This window comes from Nomascus leucogenys, chromosome 13 (assembly GCF_006542625.1).
Source record: "Nomascus leucogenys isolate Asia chromosome 13, Asia_NLE_v1, whole genome shotgun sequence".
NCBI lineage: Eukaryota > Metazoa > Chordata > Mammalia > Primates > Hylobatidae > Nomascus > Nomascus leucogenys.
This window is the reverse complement of record NC_044393.1, coordinates 103902180-103924699: the sequence shown is the minus strand read 5'-3', so window position 1 is coordinate 103924699 and position 22520 is coordinate 103902180. Positions and strand designations below refer to the sequence as shown.

At 40.9% G+C, this 22520-nt stretch overlaps 1 protein-coding gene across 5 annotated transcripts in view; it reads right to left on the bottom strand.

Moving 5' to 3' along the window:
• RBM33 (RNA binding motif protein 33) overlaps positions 1 to 22520 on the bottom strand; it is a 138542-nt gene that overhangs the window by 49752 nt on the left and 66270 nt on the right. For 3 of the 5 annotated variants that reach the window (XM_030826282.1, XM_030826285.1, XM_030826283.1), the window contains exons 8-9: positions 21428 to 21713; positions 14482 to 14540 (exon numbers count right to left, since the gene is read on the bottom strand). In XM_030826282.1, the coding sequence (XP_030682142.1) occupies positions 14482 to 14540; positions 21428 to 21713 (345 nt within the window). The remainder of the gene's footprint in view (positions 1 to 14481; positions 14541 to 21427; positions 21714 to 22520) is intronic. The other 2 variants (XM_012512333.2, XM_030826284.1) reach the window with 1 other exon arrangement.

Here is a 22520-nt window from a genome sequence, read left to right as displayed (position 1 = left end):
TTGCTGCTAATTTTTAGCAACAGTCTATTTGTTAAAAATACATATAAATTCTCACTCTTATACATTTGGTCAGATTTTTCATTTAAATAGAGGAACAGTATGCTGAAGTAGAACAGAAGGTGAAAGTCGGCTACTGATGTGCTGACAAGCCGTCAGCCCTAACTACAGTCAGCACACTTCAGGGCTCGTAACTCATTAGCTCTATCAGTCACTACTATGCTAATGAGCTGGCAAAAAAGCAGACATCGGGAGGTGCCAGAAAGAACAGGAAGCATACAATATACTTTCAGAGAAAGGGGGAGAGTCCTTTGAGGCTATTTCCACTTAACCCTTAAACTTTCTTATTGTATTAACAGCTGGAAATCAGCATCACTGGGCGTGAAAATTTTTTATCAATTTACAATTATTTTACCAATTTTAACAAAGAGTAAAGCAAAGCTTAATGTATCAGTTATTCAGAATGACAGGTAATTACACACTGCCACTCTCTCCTATCTCGGCTCAGTTTCCCCTTCACCCCTTTCCAGCGTGCCAGTTGCAAGCGTGCAGTTGCAGGGTACACTGTTCCCACAAACCCAACCAGCAGCAGGCAGGGCTCCTCCCCAGGTGCAGAAAGAAGGGCTGCTTCTGTAGCTGGCCTTTTGTCACTCAGTTCTCATGCCAGGGAAGTGCCAGTTCTCTTTAAATTTTGCCTATAATTAGAACAAGCTAAAAGAGGTCCTGATCTTTCCATTTTCATTCTTTAATAGGTGAAGCCCTAATATTTATTACTGCTTTTCTTACTGGGCTTAGAACTGAAAAACTCCATTTCTTAGAAAATTCTGTAGTTCTTCTAAGTTCCATGATTGTATCTTAGTGCCACGAATCTCATCCTCAACAGTACAGAGGTCCTCACTTATCCACAGTTTCACTTTCTGGGGTTGAGTTACCCACCATCAACTGAAATCTGAAAATATTAAATGGAAAATTCCAGAAATAAACAATTCATAAGTTTTACACCATACACCTTTCTGAGTAGCATGATGAAATCTCTTGCCATCCTGCTCCGTCCAGCCCAGGGAATGAAATCATACCTCTGTCCAGAGGATCCATGCTGAAGACACTCCCTGCCTGCTAGCTCATTAGTCACTTGGTGAACGTCTTGGTTATTAGATTGACTGTCACAGTACTGCAGAGCTTGCATTCAAGTAACTCATATTTTACTTAATAATGGCCCCAAAATGCAAGAGTAATAACTGTTTTATTGTATGATTAGCTATTGCTGTTCATCTCTTATTGTGCCTTATTTGTAAATTAAACTTTATCCTAGGTATGTATGTACAGGAAAAACCACGGTCTCTACTGGGGGTCTTGCAGTACACGCCCCTCGGATAAGGTGGGCACTACAGCACTCTGGCCATGTGGCTGCTGCAGCAGGGCTCTTTATAAACCTTCCTTCCCACCTTCCATCAGGCAGTTAATTTCGAGTCCTCAAAAAGATTTTTCTCGGCTGGGCGCAGTGGCTCACACTTGTAATCCCAGCACTTTGGGAGGCCGAGGCGGGCGGATCACGAGGTCAGGAGATCAAGACCACGGTGAAACCCCGTCTCTACTAAAAATACAAAAAAATTAGCCGGGTGTGGTGGCGGGTGCCTGTAGTCCCAGCTACTGGGAGAGGCTGACGCAGGAGAATGGTGTGAACCCGGGAGGCGGAGCTTGCAGTGAGCCGAGATCACGCCACTGCACTCCAGCCTGGGTGACAGAGCGAGACTCCGTCTCAAAAAAAAAAAAAGATTTTTCTCATTATAGATAAGGCAAAATGTAACTGGGAAAGTAGACTGGCCTCCACTCCACTCTGAGCCAACAGTCAACCAAGGTTCGATGTTTTACTTTGCCACAGGTTGTGATCAGGGAAAAGGACTGTCTTTAGCCCTTTCATCCTTTTCTAAAAGGAAAGAGTTACTGAATCAGAAGAATAAACTCAAAGAGTTGGGTCCACAAACTTAGTTTTCCACAAAAATTCCAAGCTACCTGAGAACTAGGTACATTACTTCCTAGGTCTCTAAGCACTATCAGATTCCCTGGAAGATTTCCTTGGAACTTTAATATCGTGATTTTCATCTCTTCCCAAAACTTTCTTTCCTTTAACTGACTATTTACATGCTGTCCAAATGCACAGTCACTGGCATTTGAATGTTACTGGTACATAACAAAGCCCCCAAAATTCTCTCTCATGATAGTTTTTCCACACTCAGTGGAAAATAAAAGCCTTTAAAATCCATCACTAATGTTTAAGCAGAACTTTATTCTAACTTACAGTGATCCTGTAGGTGCTCAGGCTGAGAAGCAGCACTCATCATCTAACCTGACAGCTCTCCCAGCCCTGTCTGCATCCCAGCCACTTACCAGCTACAGCCTTGAGCTCATGCCTGAATCTGTCTGGGCCTCAGCTTGCTCATCTATAAAACAGCAATTAGTACCCACCTCACAGGGGCAGGAAAGTCCTTAGGACAGTACCTAGCAAATAACAAAAGTTCACCATACATGTCGTTATCATTTTTATACCTTTTTGTAGGCAGCAGCCCAGACTGTAAATATGATATACAGCTTCTGACATATTTCCACGTCTTCTGTCATATTTCCATGTTTCCATATATGGTAAAAACCAAATCAGTATAGATTCCCTGCTTGCATTCTTATTTCTGAGTTCAAATCAGAAATCCCTCAGGAAGTACCGGCAAGTCCTAGAAACTTTCTCTTGAATCTCTCCAATCCACTTCCACTTCTCTCTGCCCTTCAACTGCCGGGTCCGTGAGAACTGAGACCAGGCCTGTCTTATACATCAATGTGTTTCCATGCTTGGCCCAGTGCCTGGCACACAGGCGGTCATAAATATTTAATGGATGAATGAAATGTCTGTTTGTAATAGCAAGGTATTCCCCGAGCCTCACATTCTCAACCTGGAAGTACTACAGCATGCTGTAAAACCAGCTGCCCACAAAGCACAGGGAGAGGTGCTGAATGGCTGAATTAAGTAACAAAGGTTAGGATGTACTGACCTAGACCTCGGGCAGTGAACTGCCTAAGGCTCTTAAGCTGAGCAGATATGAAACACATACAGTGCACTAGGACCAAACAGAAGCCAAGATCTGGGGTGATCACTAGTTTAGAGACAGAAAAATTAACAGAGCTGAGTTCTTACATGTATGACAGAATTTTTTTTTTTTTTTTTTTTTTTTTTTAAGAGACAGGGTCTTGCTCTGCCACACAGACTGGAGTGTAGCGGCGCAATCACAGCTCACTGCATCCTCAAACTCCTGGGCTCAGGTGATGCTCTTGCCTCAGCCTCCAGAGAATCCGGGACTACAGGCATGAGCCACCATATCTGGCTAATTTTTAAATTTTTTGTAGAGATGGGGTCTCACTATGTTACCCAGGCTAGTCTGAAACTCCTGGCCTCAAGGGATCCTCCCACCTTGGCCTCCCAAAGCACTGGGTTTACAGGTGTGAGTCACTGCATCTGGCCAACAGAAATCATTTTAACTCGTATTCTAACTATGTAATATCATTAGAGAAGACGAGTGAGAGGACCATGCTGACTGGCTTCTTCACCCTGCACCTGGGAGAAGAGTGAGGCTCACTGGTGGGAGGCCAGAACTTCCATGCTGATAGGGTTTGGCTCTGCATCCCCACCCAAATCTCATCTCAAACTGTAATCCCCACGAGTGGAGGGAGGGACCTGGTGGGTGGTGGCTGGATCATGGGGCGGTTTCCGCCATGCTGTTCTCATGATGGTATGTGAGTTTTCACAAGATCTGATGGTTTAAAAGCGGCACTTCCCCCACTTTGCTCTCTCTCCTGCCACCACGTGAAGAAGGTGCTTGCTTCCCCTTCGCCTCCTGTCATGATTGTAAGTTTCCTGAGGCCTCTCCAGCCATGCAGAACTGTGAGTCAATTAAACCTTTTTTCTTTATAAATTACCCAGTCTTGGGTATTCTTTATAGCAGTATGAAAACAGACTAATACACACGCTGTCTCATTTAATGCTTATCACAACCCTACAAGGTAGGTATTCTGCTCACAGAAATCTTCTGACCATTTAAATAACCTTCACTCAGTACACGGTTAGAAAGTGGCAGAACTTGAATTCAAACCCAGGCTGCGTACCTGCAGAGCACACTGTGAATTCCTTGGTATGAACAGCAAATGGGGAGGGATTTTTCTCACATTCCCTAATCAGTCCCTGTTTATCATATGTTTTATCATCACATATGTAAGTGTAATTGTGCAAGTCTATGTGTGTTTCACAGTCAAGAAAACAAGTACTACATCAAGTCAAGAGTCGGATAGCCATGGAAATGTCATGGCAGGCTTTAATAAGTAAAAGAAATTATCAGTACTCACTTGATCAATCTGCAAGAGCTGCATTAAAGAAATAAGACCAAAGACGTTATCTAAGATTTAGAAAGAAACCGTTTACTCAGGGTGAGTAAACAAGGCAATTTCTGACCTTGGAAGTTAGTTAAATAGAGTAAGAACGGGAAAAGAAGGATTTGTAAGTGTAGCCTGGAGTATGTACATGCTATAAGCAAGGTGCTGTCTCCTCCAGCAGCTGGGTGAAGGGCAGTGAGGAGGGAGGTAACATTATGTCATCAAGTGCACAGGACCCAAAGAACCTGAAGTACCCACTGACCTTTATAGGTGAAGAGGCTGGCCCAGGGAAAGAGGGCACCTGAATGGTAGATAAATCCAGTCCAATCAGGAAGAAGTCATGATGGCCCATTTTCCAAGATGACAAATGCCCGCATATCAGCCAAGTGGTAGCAGGATAAGAAAAGAGGGCAGATAATCCAAGACTCCTCTCAGAAAAAAGCATTCAATGACTGATCCGTGAAATACACCAGAGTGAAAAGGGTTGCCTCAGCTGGGGACAGTGCCTCACGCCTGTAATCCTAGCACTCTGGGACCCCAAGGTGGGCTGACTGCTTGAGCCCAGGAGTTCAAGACCAGCCTAGGCAACATGGTGAAACCCTATCTCTACAAAAAAAGTACAAAAAAAAATTAGCCAGGCATGGTGGGACACACCTGTAGTCCCAGCTACTTGAGGCTGCGGAGAGAGGATCACCTGAGCCCGGGAAGCCGAGGCTGCGGCGAGCTGCGATCACACCACTGCACTCCAGCCTCGGCTACAGAGTGAACCCTGTCTCAGAAAAAAAAGCGGGGATGGGTGGTTACCTTTTTGGCAATGTCAGATGCCACTGGACGGAAGGGAGAGCTCATCTGGGCAGATATGTGGCTTGCCAGTGCTCTAACAGAACTTGAGAGTTTAAATATTTAAATAAATTTTTTAACTTTTAAGCTTTAAGATCCCAAAAGCTGCTCATTGACTGTTAGCAATACTGCTTTTTTGAAACAGAAGTTTGACAAATAGCAGGTCTCATGAAGCGCAGTGTCACTTTTCCTGTTTTGTTTGTTTTGAACACAAGTGGCACTTTTCTCTTTCCCTTTAATTACACAACTTAAATTCTGACAAACATGTCAGCCACATGGAAAAGACTGCTAATTGCTTACCTAGCACAAATTCTCACTTATTCCTTAGTAACAGAGCCCTAATTTTATTCAGGACAACACTGTCCAGCTAAAAACTACATATTCCAACTTATAAGGAGGGTGACATTTGGCTAGACTCTGGCCAACAGGGGCAGTCGTCAGCTGGGGGATGGGTGGGGGGAGCTCCCTGGGGGATATCTCAGCTGGCCTGCACCTTCTGCCCTTGCCCCTCCTCTTCTTTCAGCCTGGAATACACACAAATGTATTAGGTGATGGGTAGATGGAAAAAATATGAGTCCCTATCACAGCTGATATACATTTAAAAAAAGCTTTTTCATTTTTATGCAAAAAATAAAACATTCACTGTTAACTAAGTTTTCTTTTAAATGCAGCCTCATTCACAGCCTGACTCAGTCAAATAAACTGGCAGACAAGTCACTTTTCCTCCATGTGATAAAGAAACTCAGGTTTTACAGAGTTAAAAGTGAAGTAACTAAGGTTACATCACCAATGAATGACAACTAAGATGACAAGAACCCACATTTTCACACTCTTGGTTTATTAAGTGCTTTATCCATCAGCATTGCTTCTGCTAAGACAAATTTATCTCCAAGCAATGCCATATAAATCATGGTTCCAAAATCTGACATTCATAAGAGGTTCTGTTGATGTGATCATTTCTTTATTAACTTCTATCATTTCATGGGAATAAGGGTACTACATTACCAATTCTCTCTACCAAATACAGAATTATTTTAAAATTGTTATTTGTGAATACCTCACTTAACAGAACTTTTAGTACTAACGTAATTCTACCTTTTGAAAGAAAAGACTCCTTTAATCCTCTCAAATAATTGCTCTGTTTTGCTTTTCTTTATATCCCTTTAAAAATCCAAGGTAAGAAATTATTATTCTCTCATATAATTCTCATACAAATTATACTTTCACTTTTCTGCATCTCTTGTTAATTACATGATTTTTATCTATATTAATCCTATTCAAGAAGAACTGATAACTCAGGTTACAAAAAAAAAAAAAAAAGATGAAAAACTTTGCATAAATTGCTTAGCACAAAGTTAATCGTATAAAGCCAAGAATAAAAAGGCACTAACAGCTATTATGTGACTTATCAGCTTCCCTAAAAGGGTCAGTCCGTATATTTTAATAAGACTAATTAAATGCCTTAACAATGTCATTGAAACTTCATGAATCTTTCAATAAATTACAACCAATCTCTACAACATGTTGTCCTTTATTAATCTCACTTAAAATACAAAGAACGATATAAGCAACCAATTGACACTTAAGAACACCTCTCAGTTCATTCTGATTAAATGGGTTGAATGCAAAGAATAAAGGCCACTAGTGACCCCTGACATAATTAAAATTACGCCCTCTATCACAATATGTTAATCCTCTTATTTCAGTATTCTCCATAGATTTTTTTTTCTTTCAGGTTATGCCTTGTTTAAATACCTATATTCACCTTCCTAGAGGGTACTTTGATATTTATAGATGCATTCTAAACATTTTGAAGAAGGATATACCTAGTGCCAAGTACTAGGTTTCACTTAGGGGTAAAAAAACACCACGTGAATTTAAATACATTAGGATAATGTTAATGGTTCAAGCAGTGAAACAAGAGCACCCACAAAAACTTTTCTTTGGTACAAAATGGTGTTTTGATGAACCTCCTAAAGACTACTTACATTATTTCCTGAAATGAAAAACTCTTTATTTCTGCACCTTCACCCCTCCCATGTCCCTCCTGAAACAACTCCTCCCAATGACTGCTACAGTAAACTTACTTTAGTACTTAATGAGGGTCACGATTCTATGTAGTTACAATTCAACTTACCGGATTCTATGTTTTTTTTTTCTCGGTTTATGGAAGTTCAATTTCATATTTAAGGAGAAAGCACAGCATAAAAACTAAGAGAATCGGCCTCCAGTCCTCCCTCTCACGCCCAGTTGTGTGAACTTAAGCAATTTGATCTTTCCAAAAGTCAGCTTGCCAATCTCTAAAACAAAAAGTAATAATTTTTTACTTTTGCTCCACAGGCTGCTGAACACAAACTGTGGAATATAGTGATCACTCAATTTTTTTTTATTCATTACTGATTTTCAACCATATATGTTCTATGAAGACTATTTCCTTTCAAAAAAAAAAACCTAAAAAAGGGAAGAACCAACTAAAAAAGGAAAGCAGCAGTATCAGCAGCTACGTCAACTGAAAAGCATACAGTCTGTCTTAAATCTCGTCTGTGAATACACTATCATCCACAATCCACTCCTAGGCATTTACTGACAACTTATGTTCACAAAAAAAATCTGTACACACACACACACACACACACACACACACACACACACACACACAAAACCTGTACACGAATGTTTACAGCAACTCTAATCACAACATCCGAAGACTGGAAATAACCCAACTGCCTATCAGGTGAATGGATACACGAACTGTGCTATATCCATATACTGGAATACTACTCAGCAATAGAAAAGACAAACTACTGACTGGTGCAGCAAATGGATGAATCTCAAATGCTTTATACTACAGGAAAGCAGCCAGGTTCCAGATGAAACAAGCTCTATGATTCCATTTACATAACACAATTATAGGAACAGACATTCAGTGGCTGGCAGGGGCCGGCAGGGAGAAGGGCTAACCACAAGGGGCAGGAGAGTCCCTGGATGATTATATAATGGTAGGCACGAGGCAAAACTCACACACCTGTATGCTCAAAGGACTCAATTTTTAAAGTGAAAAATTCTCATCTTTTGGAAGAACTGCCTTTTGGTTTTTGGTTTTGTTTTGTTTCGTTCTTACTTGACATGGAGTCTCGCTCTGTCACCCAGGCTGGAGTGCAATGGCACAATCTCAGCTCACTGCAACCTCCGCCTCCTGGGTTCAAGCGATTCTCCTGCCTCAGCTTCCCAAATAGCTGGGACTACAGGCACCCGCCACCATGCCCAACTAATTTTGTATTTTTAGTACAGATGAAGTTTCACCACGTTGCCCAGGCTGGTCTCCAACTCCTGACTTCAAGTGATCCACCCACCTCAGCCTCCCAAACTGCTGGGAGCACTGGCCAGAAGAATTGCTTTTGATACTTTATAATAAAACAGGACTTCTCTCCAAGTGTGCCTTAAAAATGCACCTAAACAGAACCACAGGTCTTCAACAACTCCTGGGAAATTAAACATTAAAACAAAAAAAAAAGCAGTGTGTTTTGTAGGACACATCACTAAAAATAGATAACTAAGATTTCCTTGGTACAGAGGAGTTCCAAGACTTTAAACTTCGTGTCCAACATTTCACAGGCTAAATTATTAAGTTGCAGATGGGCAAACTACACTGAGGTTTAAGTCTATATATATGGCACTCTGTATCTGAAGAGAATTTAACAGGTGTCCCAGTCAATGTAACAGATTTACTTAGCCAATAAACAAAAAACAGCCCTCCCTTGGTATGCATAGGAGATTGCTTCCAGGCCCCCGCATATACACACGTTGTACAAGGGACAACTGTAGTTTATCACATACTTTATAAAGCAGTTTTACAAAGCAGCTCAACAGCTCCAACAGAAGAAACAAGAAACCAATTTTACGTGATTTCAAGGAGTACCCCTGGCCTTTGAGTGATTAGCATGGACTTTAACCCAGCCCTATCTTTATCCAACACATGCAACGCATGCTGACCAAGCAGCAGGTTAAAGGGTTACTGAATTTGATAAACCACCTTCTTTAATAGCTGTTACCATAGTGTTTAGCTGCTCCTGTTACTGCTGCAGATGGGAATTCATTGATATGATTAAATTTGATGGTATGATAATGTATGGTAATCACGATTAATCAGAAACCCACTAGCAAGTGGAGGATGTTGGGTATTATGTCACCTGCATTTTAAACTGCATTCTCTCCTTGCAAGCCTGACAATGTTTGACAGCTGGAAGGGTCTCCTACTATATTCGCCTGCTACTACTTATAGATCTGATCAGAGAAAATGCCCATCATTCCTTCCATAGCTTAAGTGCTGGTAATTACAAGGCATTGCAGGCATGTCGTAAAAACAGTAGGTGTTCAAAAGCAAGACTTTCTTTCCTGGATAGAATAAAGTCTGGATTATCATCTGCAAGGGCTGTAATCAGAAAGAAATGTGATTTGATGCAGCAGTCTCATCAAACATGATTTGCATGAAATGGCCTTTAAGACACATCCAGGAAACATCATTCACTGCCACCTGATACCATGTGCCCAAATGCGGCCCAAACTATAAGACGTACGATGTTCTGTAACTACAGAATAAACACAAATGTGAACCTCATCTGCTAGGTCTAAGTGAGTAATAACACAATTGTTAAGAAGATGCATTTAAACTTAAAAGTATAGTTTATTTTAAATTTAAACAAAAGGCACTAAGAAATTATTCAGCAGCCAAACTACCTGGTATTTAATGGCTAACTGAAATATAACCATTTGCCTGACACACCAATGTAAAAATCAAAGGACTGAATAGTTTTTAAAATTTTTAAACTTATTTTAAAATACTCTAGGTCAGGAATCTTTAAAATGATGTTTTCATAAGCTTAATATTTAGCTCAGCACTTTTCCATAAGCTTAAAAACAGCAATTGCACAGAAAAACAAACTAGATTCACAAAAATCTCAAAACAACACTTTAAAATATTCCAACAGTTGACATTTTATGTTACTTTTTTTAAATGGGCAAACTTTAAAATCAAAAAACTCTCTGAGGACAAATACATGACTAGAAAATGTACTTTATGGATAAGATAAGGACTTATAGCTTTATATTAGTGACAAAAACACCAGGTATAGCCTTTGCAGAAAGAGAAACCAATTAGATTAATTTAATTGTAAAACAGAGAACATCTGAAATGGAAAACAGAATTTAAAGTGTAGAAACTTACTTTCAGAAAGGTAACTAGCCTTCCATCCCACTACTTCCTTATTTAAAAGACAAAACACAACACAGTGTTTCGTGAAATAGCATTCAACATTCCTGACATGAACAAAAATGTGTTCATTAAATGGACTAGTGAATGGTAAGAGGCCAGACCAGAAGACTGGACAGAGCAAAGTGCCCGAATGAAACAGGGTCATCAGTCACACAGGACATGTTAAGCTCTGAGGGTATGTTACTTCCTGTGCTCATCAGCCCATGTAAGTATTCATAACTTATGTAATGGAAATATGTTTTACAATCAGAAGAAAAAAGTTTCAGAGTTCAGAACTAATGTGCGTATCTGTAACTAAAATTAAGTACATAAATCTAATTTTTAAATGGAAACCTAAATTACAAAGCACTTTACAGAATTCCTTAAATGAGGGACTAGGGAAGGACATGCATCCTAGTGCAAAGACTAACATAACCAAGAGCTAAAGCAATTTTCTCCGAAATGATCAAAGACAAGGATCCTTTTCTAAAGACACTTATTCTGACATTCAGTTATTTGTTTAAAAAATCATTTCTTAAATTATCCAAATAATGCTAATTAACATGAAATAAAAATATTAGTCTAACTACAAGCAAAGCCTAGAATACCAAATTTTGGCCTCAGATTTGGATTTTTAAGAATAATTTTAAAGAATAATTTTAAATAATTTTACACACTATGAAAAATAGTATTTCATATTTGGGTGCCTCAATTTCTGTAATGTTTAATTAAAAAAACTAGAGGTATTATAACTCAGCAAAATTTCTAGACATACTAGTTCAAAACTAAGCATAAATACCAAATGTATCACGGAGCCTTTAAAATTTGGAAATCTAGTGGTATTTTTGTGTATTGTCTGCTTTTTTTTTTTTTAACTCTTTTAGTCAATTGGGTATGAAGCTGCATTCTTGTATAGTTATATGCATGTGATATAATTCTACTATACAAATTTACATATATTCTTGAAAACAACAAAAAGTAAAAAATACAAAAATTAAAATGCACACCCCCCTTTACATTACTTATTCTATGTAGGGTTCCTAATAAGCAGTAAGATCACTCTGTATTACGTTTCTGGGTATGTCTATTTGACAACTATGTGCTCCCTCCCGCCTCTCTGCACAGGGCCTGTGGTTAAGTGCACCACCGAGCACAGGATGACTGGGACTCTGGCACGGGTGTTTAGCCACAGACATTCACCAGATATCACACAAACAGGAGTAAACACACAACTGTGACTGATGTGAGGAAGCTACATATGCACTACGAGCACAGCTTTGGATAGAATGTTACCTATCCTAGGAGCAATGAGAATTCCTTTAAAGGTACTTAAGCTGGGGAAAGGAGAGATTACAATGAACCTTGATTTGCTCAATTGCAAATTTCACAACAACTGGCACACAGATTTCTGAATTCAAATCTATTTTTGCGTACTAAGAAGCACACTGACTCAAACAGACCACCTGTTAAATATGAAGTTGAATGTTCCATCGCTTTGTGTGTGCCTGTGTGTAGTCAGTTTTTAAAGCAAAATTCAGTTTGACAAATATTGATTGAACCCCAAATACAGAAAACCACCAGGATAGAAACTGAGGGGCACATGGCCATCCATAAGAACCAAGACAGAGCCTGCAGCACATCCAGCCATCAATAAGAAATCTCCAGAGGGCTTTGCTAAGCCCCAACAATGTTGTCTTCACTATCTTTAAATTTTACTCAAATGAAAATTAGCTTAAAGGACATAAGTTAGGTTTCATTTAATGTTGCTTGGTTCATTTTATAGCTTAGAGACAGCACTACGCAGAGCACTTGGCATTAAGCAGATCCTCATTAAATGTTCACAAAATTACATTTACATTCACAGGAACCAAGTTTAATCTAGTAGTAGAAAAAAGAAAAAATAACTTTACTCAACAAAGATCTGGCTTACAAGTAAAACAACCAGAGATAGCCTAGAGTTTATTTTCCTTCCCAACAAGACTGGTGGGCTTTTTAAAAACACAATACCGCTACTGTATTTTAAAAAGTACACATTTCATGATTTTCTCTAAGGGAAAATGATTAGAGAAATATGTAGTGCACTGCACGCGCTATACCACAAGTTCACTGTAACGTAGGACTTAAAGGAAGATACGTGTTAAATCGTGGTAAATACCTGGGCTGAAGAGAACACTTCTTAAGCTATATTCACATACGCAGCTCATTCCTAGCCCAACTATTTCCCATCACCCACACATACTTCCCATCTCAAAAACAAAAATTGAACATTACACCTCACAGAAACTGTTCAAAACTGCCTTGAAACATATTTACCATGCTTAGAGTACTATATAACTGAAACACAAGTTCAATTTCTCACAAAAATGTTCTTTCATTATCCTCTTCTAATAGCAGAAAAGTATTCTAAGGTTTTATTCCTAGCATCAGATACAATTATATCTGCACAACTGAAAAATGAAATAAAAATTGCAACTGACTATTCTAAGTTTATATTAGTAACCATTTTTACAAAAATGTAAATTACATTGCCTTAGGTTTATATCTTAACTGCAAATGTTTTTCACATCAAATTTTATCCTTGTAGTACGAAACAGGAAAACACATCCAAAAATGATTTTAACACAGATATAATCACAGTCCTGAAAAAGCAAAAAGTATTTAATATGTCAGTGTTTACAATAACTAGCAGATAAACTACTCCACAGAAGAAATGTATTCAATGACTAAAATCATACATGTCAGTCTTGGGTAATGGAGCTAATAAAACTTGACTTTTTAGACAACTGCTTCAAATAGATACCCAATAAATATCACCTAATGTTTTAAAAACAACTAATTTTTAGAACTTGGTAAATAATTTATAGAAACACATTAGCTAAACATAAAGAAATCAGGAAGAACCAGCTTTAGAAACCATGTCATAATTCATAACTACAAGTCAAAGAAATTTCTATAAAATACTCTGAACCTTAAATCCAATAATGTTATTTTTGAATAATCACCTGATTATACATTCACATCCTTCATTTAACCTTTTTGCTAAATGCCATATATAAATGTTATCTACTGAAGTACCAAAGATAAACAGTTAAATAAGCCATTTAGATACTTCCTGAAAATCAGACTATTTAACCTAAATAAGACTACCTCTGTTTTACATATAAATGACATTAAAATTTTATGGTCAGTATATTTTTTCCCCCACACTGTTTAAAAAAAAAATGTACTCTCTAGTTTAGTAAAACCATGAACAAACTACACACTGAACCAAAAATTCAAATAAAATAAAATGTATATATTTAAACAAATATAACTAGTTAATGGGCTTGTTTCTTCTATGTAAAACATGTTAGAAGAATGGATAAAATTACTGAAGATACAGCAAAGTGTGCATTTGTGTGTGTATAAGTGAATGAGAGTGTGTGTGTGAATGAGAGTGTGTGTGTGAAAGAGAGAGAGAGAGAGAATATATGCTTTCTTGTAAAGGTATTTTCAAGTGAAAACCTTCATTTTAAAATATAAAATGAGTGGCTCATTAAGACCCTAGAGGTTCTTTTAAAAAACAAGAGATCTCTCATTTTCATTTCCTAGACTTTCACACACAATACACATGCACAACCAACCACACATGTGCCTGTGCGTGCATGCACACATACACCCCCCACCTCTCTAATAAAGCAAGGCCCTTTCTCACTCAACATAAGGCAATAATAAAATCAATATTCATATTCTTTAAGACGAACGGCATTCCACTGATGATCCTGATTCAACAATTTTACAGTTAAACAAAATTAATTCTACTCTCAAAAATCCATTGACCTTAAGCTTTTAACAAACATTTTCTATTGCAGAGATTATTGTCAATATTTGCAAATCTTTAAAATTATATTTGGCTGGAACCTCTTGCACTTGCTATATTAATATTTCTTAGTAAATGTATGCTCATCCCTATCAAAGGAGAAGGAGCAGCTGCTACTCACTGGAAATCTCTGGGGTCCCACGGCAGGTCTCGGCTGGCTCGGAACTGGTAGCAAGGGCACTGCAAGAAAAACCCCTTGCGTTAGAGACACAGTTTACTCAACACCCAAACCCCTGTAAGACAAGATATGAAGTTTAATATGAAATATATACTACGTGTACCAGACATATAATACATTGTGCTTACACTTAAGCTAAGCATTTAGTATTTTTAACAATTCCATAAAAGAAAAGGGGAAAGCAGAAGTTTCCTTTTCAGTACATAGCAGCGCAAGCAGAAGTTTAAATCTCAGTAGTTGACAATTATTTGGAATTAAAATATTTTGCAACAAAAGAAGATAGTATTCCTCTAAAATAAAAAACCTAGTTTGTTTCTCCTATCCCTATACAGATAATCCAGGTTATTGAATCCCAGTTATATTTTCCTACACCAGTCATATACACATTTAAATCTCAATCCTCATGAATCATGAAAGAGAGAAGGGAGGAAGGGAAGTGAGGCAGGCAGAGAAAGGAAAACAGCACATCCTGGGAACTGGAGAAAATGCTCACAGACTGTTAAAAATTTTCCACTAAACAATCTCCTGTGCCAAGGCTTTTCGTTTACTTTGGTTTATAAACAAGCAGGACTTCCATCAATCCACCAGAACAAGGAATCAAATCATTTTTAAAAAGACATCTCATAATAGAGAAGAAACTAGATGTAAGTTTCATACCTTGAGGCTAAATCAGATGTGTTTAAGCTCTTTAAAACTCACCATGCGCTATACTGATCTTGATTTTCAAAGAAACTCACAATCTAAGTGCAGGCTACGTCTTACATCAAAATGTGCTGGCAGATACACACTTAGGAAGCTCTCAGATTGTCAGGTACTGTGGGGCTGAACTGTTTGCAACTCCCTCCTCCCGCCCCCACACCCAACCACAAATGTATACGTTGAAACCCCAACCCCCAGTACCTCAGAATGTAACTGGATTCCACTGATTAGGTCTTTAAAAGAGGTAATTGAGGTCAAATGAGGTCTAGGCCCTAATCCAACCTGACTGGTGTCCTTATAAGAAAGGGAAATTTAGACACAGACAGTACACACAGAGGGAGGACCATGTGAGGACACGGGGAGAAGGCGGCCAACCACAAGGCAAGGAGAGAGGCCTCAGAAGGAAGCTGCCCTGCTCACACCTCGAACTTGACTTCCAGCCTCTAGAACTGTGAGAAAATAAGTTTCTGTTGTTTAACTCACCCTATTGGCGGTGCTTGTTATGGCAGCCCCAGCAAACTCATACACATCAGGTAGAATCGACAACGCAGCTTATTTTTTAATTTAATAAGTTTCTGCTACATGTGAAATACAGGTGATACCTCTTAAAAGTCCATCAGAATCACTTTAAAAACAGGGTGCTATGATCAACTTTTTTTTTTTTTACTATGATTACTCAAGGAATTCCATACATTAAGCCTTATAATTGGCATCGCACTTCCCACACTTCGATTTCAAGTGATAGCATTCATGGCCTGTGTCACTGCTTGATCAAATGCAAAGTGTGACTGAAACAAAACTTACTTTTATAAAATGTAAAAATGGCAGAAGTTCATCCCTTCCTTGACAGACTAATCTAATGAGTCCAAATTTCAAAATTAGAGTGGGTCAGTTTGCTAGACTTTATATAAAATAGAATACAACTTTCCCCTCAATTCTATACAGCTGATGTTACATCAATTCCATATCTAAAGTGAAACACTAGACTGGAGAAAGTGGAGAAAGAAAAATACAAGAATATCTCTGACCTCAGAAGATTATAATGAAGGTGACAAAGAAAAAAACTACATATTAAATGTAAAGACGCAATTTTTAAAATCAAGTTAACAAATATAAGACACCCAGATCTTCACTAACTCGATCATAGGTACCACTTAGAAACCTGGAATGTAAATGCCAATATCTACCAAAACATTCCAACACGATAAAAGGATAAAACATTAAGCCTCTTTAACCAGGAGAATGAGAGCAAGAAGGCGACGTGGGATTTCTAGAAAGCAATCTGATTATACTAAATGGATTTCTTACACAGAAGCCTCTGATGAGCTGGTAATTTGCACAAAGTACCAGCCTTTTCCCAATTTGAAAAAAAAAAAAAAAACAGCAGAAAAGGAAAAACAGCCGACAAAAAGGGTTGCTGTGTGCGGACAGTCCTGGTGGGAACAGTGCAGACACCTGGCCCACCCAAGAGACGCCACCTCGGTGGGAATGCCCAGGCATGTGTCTGCAGGCTCTCCCTGCCAGGCCCTGGCTGCCCGACTGCCGCCCTGACCACTGTGAGCAGCGAAGAATTTAAAAGGTGTGATGTTAGAGACCAGTCTAGCTGAAGCTTCAACTTGAATATTTGAAGTTCAATATTTATAACTTGTCCCATGTATTTAATGGACTAAGTTTTCAATTCATTATAATAGTAAAAACCTGGAAACAAGTTAAATTTCCATCAAAATTGTTTTTAAATAAATTATAATGGAACACTTCACATCCTCAGAAAGTTTGTGCCATCAGAAGAAGATGTGTATATATTGTTAGCTTTTTTAAAAAGCACCTTTCATCTGTGTAAGGCTCTGAGAATCAAAGGTTTAATCTGTGTATCTTTTACCTACAGGAGACATCTCTCTCAAGAGGAACTGTGCATTTCTATTTAAGCTCATTCATCTATTACAGAATAAACAACTGCTTCAAAAGTGTTGCCTATCTACCTAGCAAGGACACTTTGTCCTTCTCTCCTGTGTCAGTGTACCTCTGAAGGTCAAAGGTAAATTACAGATAAGGGACATGCGGCACTAAAGCTCCTGGTTTCATGGTGAGAAAAAGCTAGCTGGTTCTGAGTTTAAGAACTTTTGTCAGAAAGCTGACCTTGGAGTAGCTGCTAAATCACACGTGCGCTGTGGGGTGCAAGGCCTGCATTCTACACTTGCCAGGCTGCTGACTTTTGCAGGGGACACCATCTTCATACACAGAGGATATCTTGGGGCTTCCTGATAGCTTTACCACCCTATATTTCTAAGACTATTTTAGTTAAGCTAAAGAAAATCTGTACATATTACCAACTGCCAGTTTTCCACTGCATTTTACAAGGAAATGCACAAGAATAACAGATGCTAGCATAAGCAAAATTATTCCAACAAATTAGACTGACAGCAGTTCCAAGTTTAGGACAACCACTATGGGGAAGATGCAAAGGATTACTTGAAGGAAAGCCACCCTTCCCCATTCAAGTATGCATGTGTTCATGTCTCCGTTCATTCAACGGCTACTGCAGGAGACATAGGCACCACACTAATCAGCGACGCTCAGGGCCACCTAAGAGGATGTGTGGATGAGCGATGCTAACCAGGGTAGGAAGAACTTTGGGGGAACACAGGGACATGCGATGGGGTCAGGAGGGGTTAGGAGTTAATTATACTTTAAAACCTTATGCTTCTCTGCCATGCACAGTGGCCTGGTGGTGACCCGCAGACACTGTCAAGAGGACAACTTCATAATACTTCTGACCCACGTATGGGAGGGTCCCAGGCTCTAGGCCACTGGCCAATCCCCTGCACTTGAACTATTACCTTAGTAGGCTACTCTCCACTTCTGAAACTTCTCTCCCACATCCTTGGGAATCCCAAATTCCCAACCCACCAGCAGCATCCGCAACACCCCTGAGTTCCTTCACCTTCTAGCTCTAATGGCCCCTCTGAGTGGCAGCTGTTCTCCCACAGCTTCTTGCCAAAGGTCTGGAGGTAGAAGGGCTCCTTCTTGATCTAACTGCTGCTTCCAGACCCAGCTTTCATCTCATGCCACCAGCTGACATGCCCCAGCACCACACTGCCCCTCTCATTTCTCAGGGAGTTCAGCTCCAGTCTGAATAAACACAAAGATGGCCCTTGCCGTGTCCTGCCTCAGATCCGTGCCACCTCTGCCTCCAGTCCTGGTGACCATTCCACCCTTCCATCTCACTCCCTCTAGGATCCTGATTCAAACAATCGTTCAACTCTACGAAGATCTCCAATGACCTCCTTTTCACTGTCTCAGCCTCCTCCCTGGTGTCCTCTCCTCCCTGGCATCTACCTTATGATCCACAGCCCATCGTTATCAGCACTGCCTTCCCTTTACGACTTTGTGAAAACCATGACCCTCACAAACCCAACTGCCTGCCTATTCCACACCTAGTGTGCACAGATGAGCGCAGCTGGACAGACACACACAACCATGCTGACTGCCCTCACCTCAAATCCACACCCCTCAAGGGCTCAGCAGCCCCACCCATCCTTGCGCACATCCACTCTTCCAAAGCACGAGCAGATGCTCCATAGCTCCTCTCCTCAGACCTTCAACACGCCCTCCTACATCCCCACTGTAGCTCCCTGCTACCCACTGAGGAAACTGAGGCCACCAAGGAAGAACTGACACAAGACTCCTCCACCTGCCCATCCATCTGAGCTCAGGCCTCACCATCTGCCCCAGCTGTGGAGGACTCCCTGCTCCTCCATCTCAGCAAGCCCACCTCTGGCACATGGTCCTGGACAAGACAAGTTTTTCCTCTCATCTGCATCAATGATGTTTTTCCTTCTTAACTAGCTCTTTTCTGTAAGTGCAATGAACAAAAAACTTAGAATAAAAAACTTTCTCTCAAGCCCACTTGGCTCCCATCAATTATCATTCAACTTCTGTTTTGGCAAAACACAGTCAAAGTCTGTCAATACAGTCGCCTCAAGTCCCTGCCCCCATCTCAGCCAGGCTTGTGCCTCCTTCTCACCAGCCCCGCCCCCAAGTGGCAGGCCACACCCACTAACCCATTGGCAGCAGCCCTGCCAGCCCATGGCCACCTGCTTCCTTCCCCATCGACCGTCATCCTCCTTCCTCCTTCCCAGCTCCTCTGCTGGGCTCTCCTCCTGCCACACCTCCCGTGTCGAGTGCCAGGGTCCCAGTCCTTGGTCTCCCTGATGGGCTCTCCTCCTGCCCCACCCCCTCCTGTGTCAAGTGCCCTAGGTCCCAGTCCTTTGTCTCCCCACACACAGACTCCCTCCTCCAGGGCTCTCATTCGAGGGCAGGGTCTAAATCCACCTATTCACCAACAACCTCCTGACCTGTACTTTGAGCCCAAACCCCTATACTGAATTCTCATCCAACTGCCTACTAGACCCCTCCACTCACATGGCTAGTTGGCATCTCAAATTTAATGCACCCAAAACAAAACTTTTGATCTCCCCACCTCAGGTGATGGCAACCAGACCAGCCCTAAATGCTCTGGTCCCCTGGGCATCACTCTTACCTCCTCTCTTCCTCTCACACTCATCCAATCCATCAGCAAATCCCATCAGCCCCATCTTCCTACTTCATCCAGCCCTGAGCTCTCTGCACTCTCCCTGCTACCACACTGGTTTGCGCCAGGATCATCTGTCACCTCCTAGGTAGACACCAGCTTCCACCCTTGCCACCCGACAGTCTCCTCTCAACACAGCAGCAAGAGGAACCTTCTAAAACATACACAAGGTCACGTCATTCCTCTGCTCAAACCCCTCTAATCCCTGCCCATTTCACTCCCTGCCAAAGTCCTGAGAATGGCCAGATGGCCCCACGGCCCCACAGTACCCAGGTTCTGCATTTCTTCTCTGCTTTGATCACTCCACAAAAGTCAGGCTGGTCTCCTTTTGGCTACTCAAACACATGAGGCAGGGTCTCTCCTGGAGGAAGCCCCCTTATACTTGCTGATCACTCTGCCTGCAATCTTCTTCCCTGAACAGCCACATTACTAACTTACAGATATCCCTCAACTCTTTCCTGCTCAGTGAAGTTCACCCTGATCACCCTATTTAAGATACAACCCATCCCTTCTCCCTATCCTGCTCAATTTCTCACCACATTTTCATCTTCTAACATGCCACATAAAATACTTATGTTTACTGCTAATCAACAATAATAAGACTGTCTGATAGAAAGCAAGATCATGGTTGAAGAAAGCTTTGTCTGGTTTGTTCGTCAATATAACTCAAATGCCAGAAATAGAGTAGTAGCTCAATAAATGTGTGTGTTCACAGGTACATGAAGTTAAAGCTTCGTATAAACTGCTCGAAAACCATTTCCTAGCTTAAGGAACATGTTTCAGTAATAATCAGATCTGTATTTATTTGATTACAACAACTAAAAGATGGATGTGTCCCCTCTCCACCAGCTGACACTGGAATTGAAGGGGGGCATGCTGCCTGGAACCAAAGAGGGACACTCACCACCGCAAACATCCTCACCGGGAGACTTACAAAGTGTCACAGTTCAGGCATTCCAATAGCTATCTCTAGTGTATTCTTTGCATTCAGACTGTACTCTCAGTACTTTCCACTCAATTATACAGTAAGAGATACACATTTTTAAAGAAACATACTTGACCCATCAAGCTAAAATCTAAATGAATGGGGAAGAGCCAAGGAAAACTCAACCTTACAAATTTGAATGTGAAAACTATTTTGCCGCAGAGACGGCTTCAGTGCAATAAACTAATAAATGCCTTCAGATGCACAGTAATCTATAACATAATAGACGCTCCTCAATATAGGATGGGGTTACATCCCAATAAGGCTATCGTTAGTGGAAAAGACCCTTAATCAAAATGCATTTAATATGCCCAACCAATGAAACATCATAGCTTAGCCTCACCTACCTTAAGCTCAGAACACTCACATCATTGCACAGTTGGCAAAATCATCGGGGCTGGGAACTGCAGCCCCCCCGCCCAGCTTCGAGGGAGTTTTGGGATGCATGTTGCTACCCCAGGAGAGATCGAATCTCAACATCGAACTATTTCTTCTGAATGCATACTGCTTTCACACACTCACGAAGTCGAAAACGCGTCAGTGGAAAAATCCTAAGTCAAACCATTGGAAGCTGGGGCCATCTACGCTTTACAACAGTAAAAGGAAACACAGACCTTGAACAGGCGTGACCACCGTCCCTTTGAAGTGCGGGTTGATGTGTATGTTCTTGGGCTGCTGTGGAGTCACGGGTGGCGGGGTCATCATCATCCTTGGGGTCTCTAGCTGGGGAGGCATGTGCATTCCCTGAGGCGGGGATGGGTGGTGCGGGTGCTGCACCGGAAGCAGCGGCTGCAGCTGCTGAGGCTGGAACAGGCTTCTGATCGGCTGCTGCTGAGGCGGCGGTGGCGGTGGAGGGGGAGCCTGGGGCTGTGGAGGAGGAATTAACCTTGGAGAATGAGTCTACAAATCACAAAAAAAAACAAAAGTTCACCGAAATCAACATTTAAAAGAATGCTGGTGTGTTACAAATTTACACTGATTGCATTTTTTAAGTTACAATGTAAGAAGTCTGTAGTAACAACTTGTATCAAAACAGCAGGATAAAGAAGCTTCTCTACTTCTTCACAATGAGGGCTACAGTCTCACAATTGAGTCAATCTCAAGGCAGGAGGGAAAACAGCGCCAAAGCACCCAGTGTGAATTTCGAAAAAACGAAAAATTCAGTTCAGGGAATTGAACTGCCCACACTGAGCAAAGCCCTGTGCCAGGGACAGAAGAGCAGCTGCCACAGCCCTCCCTGTAGCAGCCCTGCATCCCCCTCCAGGAACTCTGGTAAGCAAGGCAGGAGATGTGCACCAGTTACCCTGCTCTGGAATTGGGGCCTGAGAACAAGACAGGGCTACAAAGAGCCTCCAGGAGAGGCTGGGAGGGAGCTTCTCTGAGAGGGTGACACCTGAACTCAGTGATGAAGAAGAGAGAGGTGCAAGGCAGAGTGAGGGACAGATACCCAGAAAGAAGCAGAAGCAGCACAGACCCACCTGCTTAGTAAAACCAGGAGACCAGGAAAGAAGGTAAGAAAATTACATACTCAAAGTGATCAGAGATCTCAATTCGAGGGTGGTTATTTTATCAAACAGTCACTAGAGAGGAAGAAATCAACAACTGCAACAGCTGCTGTCGACTAAATCTTCCCCACATTTTAAGTTCCTACTATAAGGTCAGTAGAGAAAGTTAGCTGACCTAGCTCCCCACAATCCTATAAAGTAG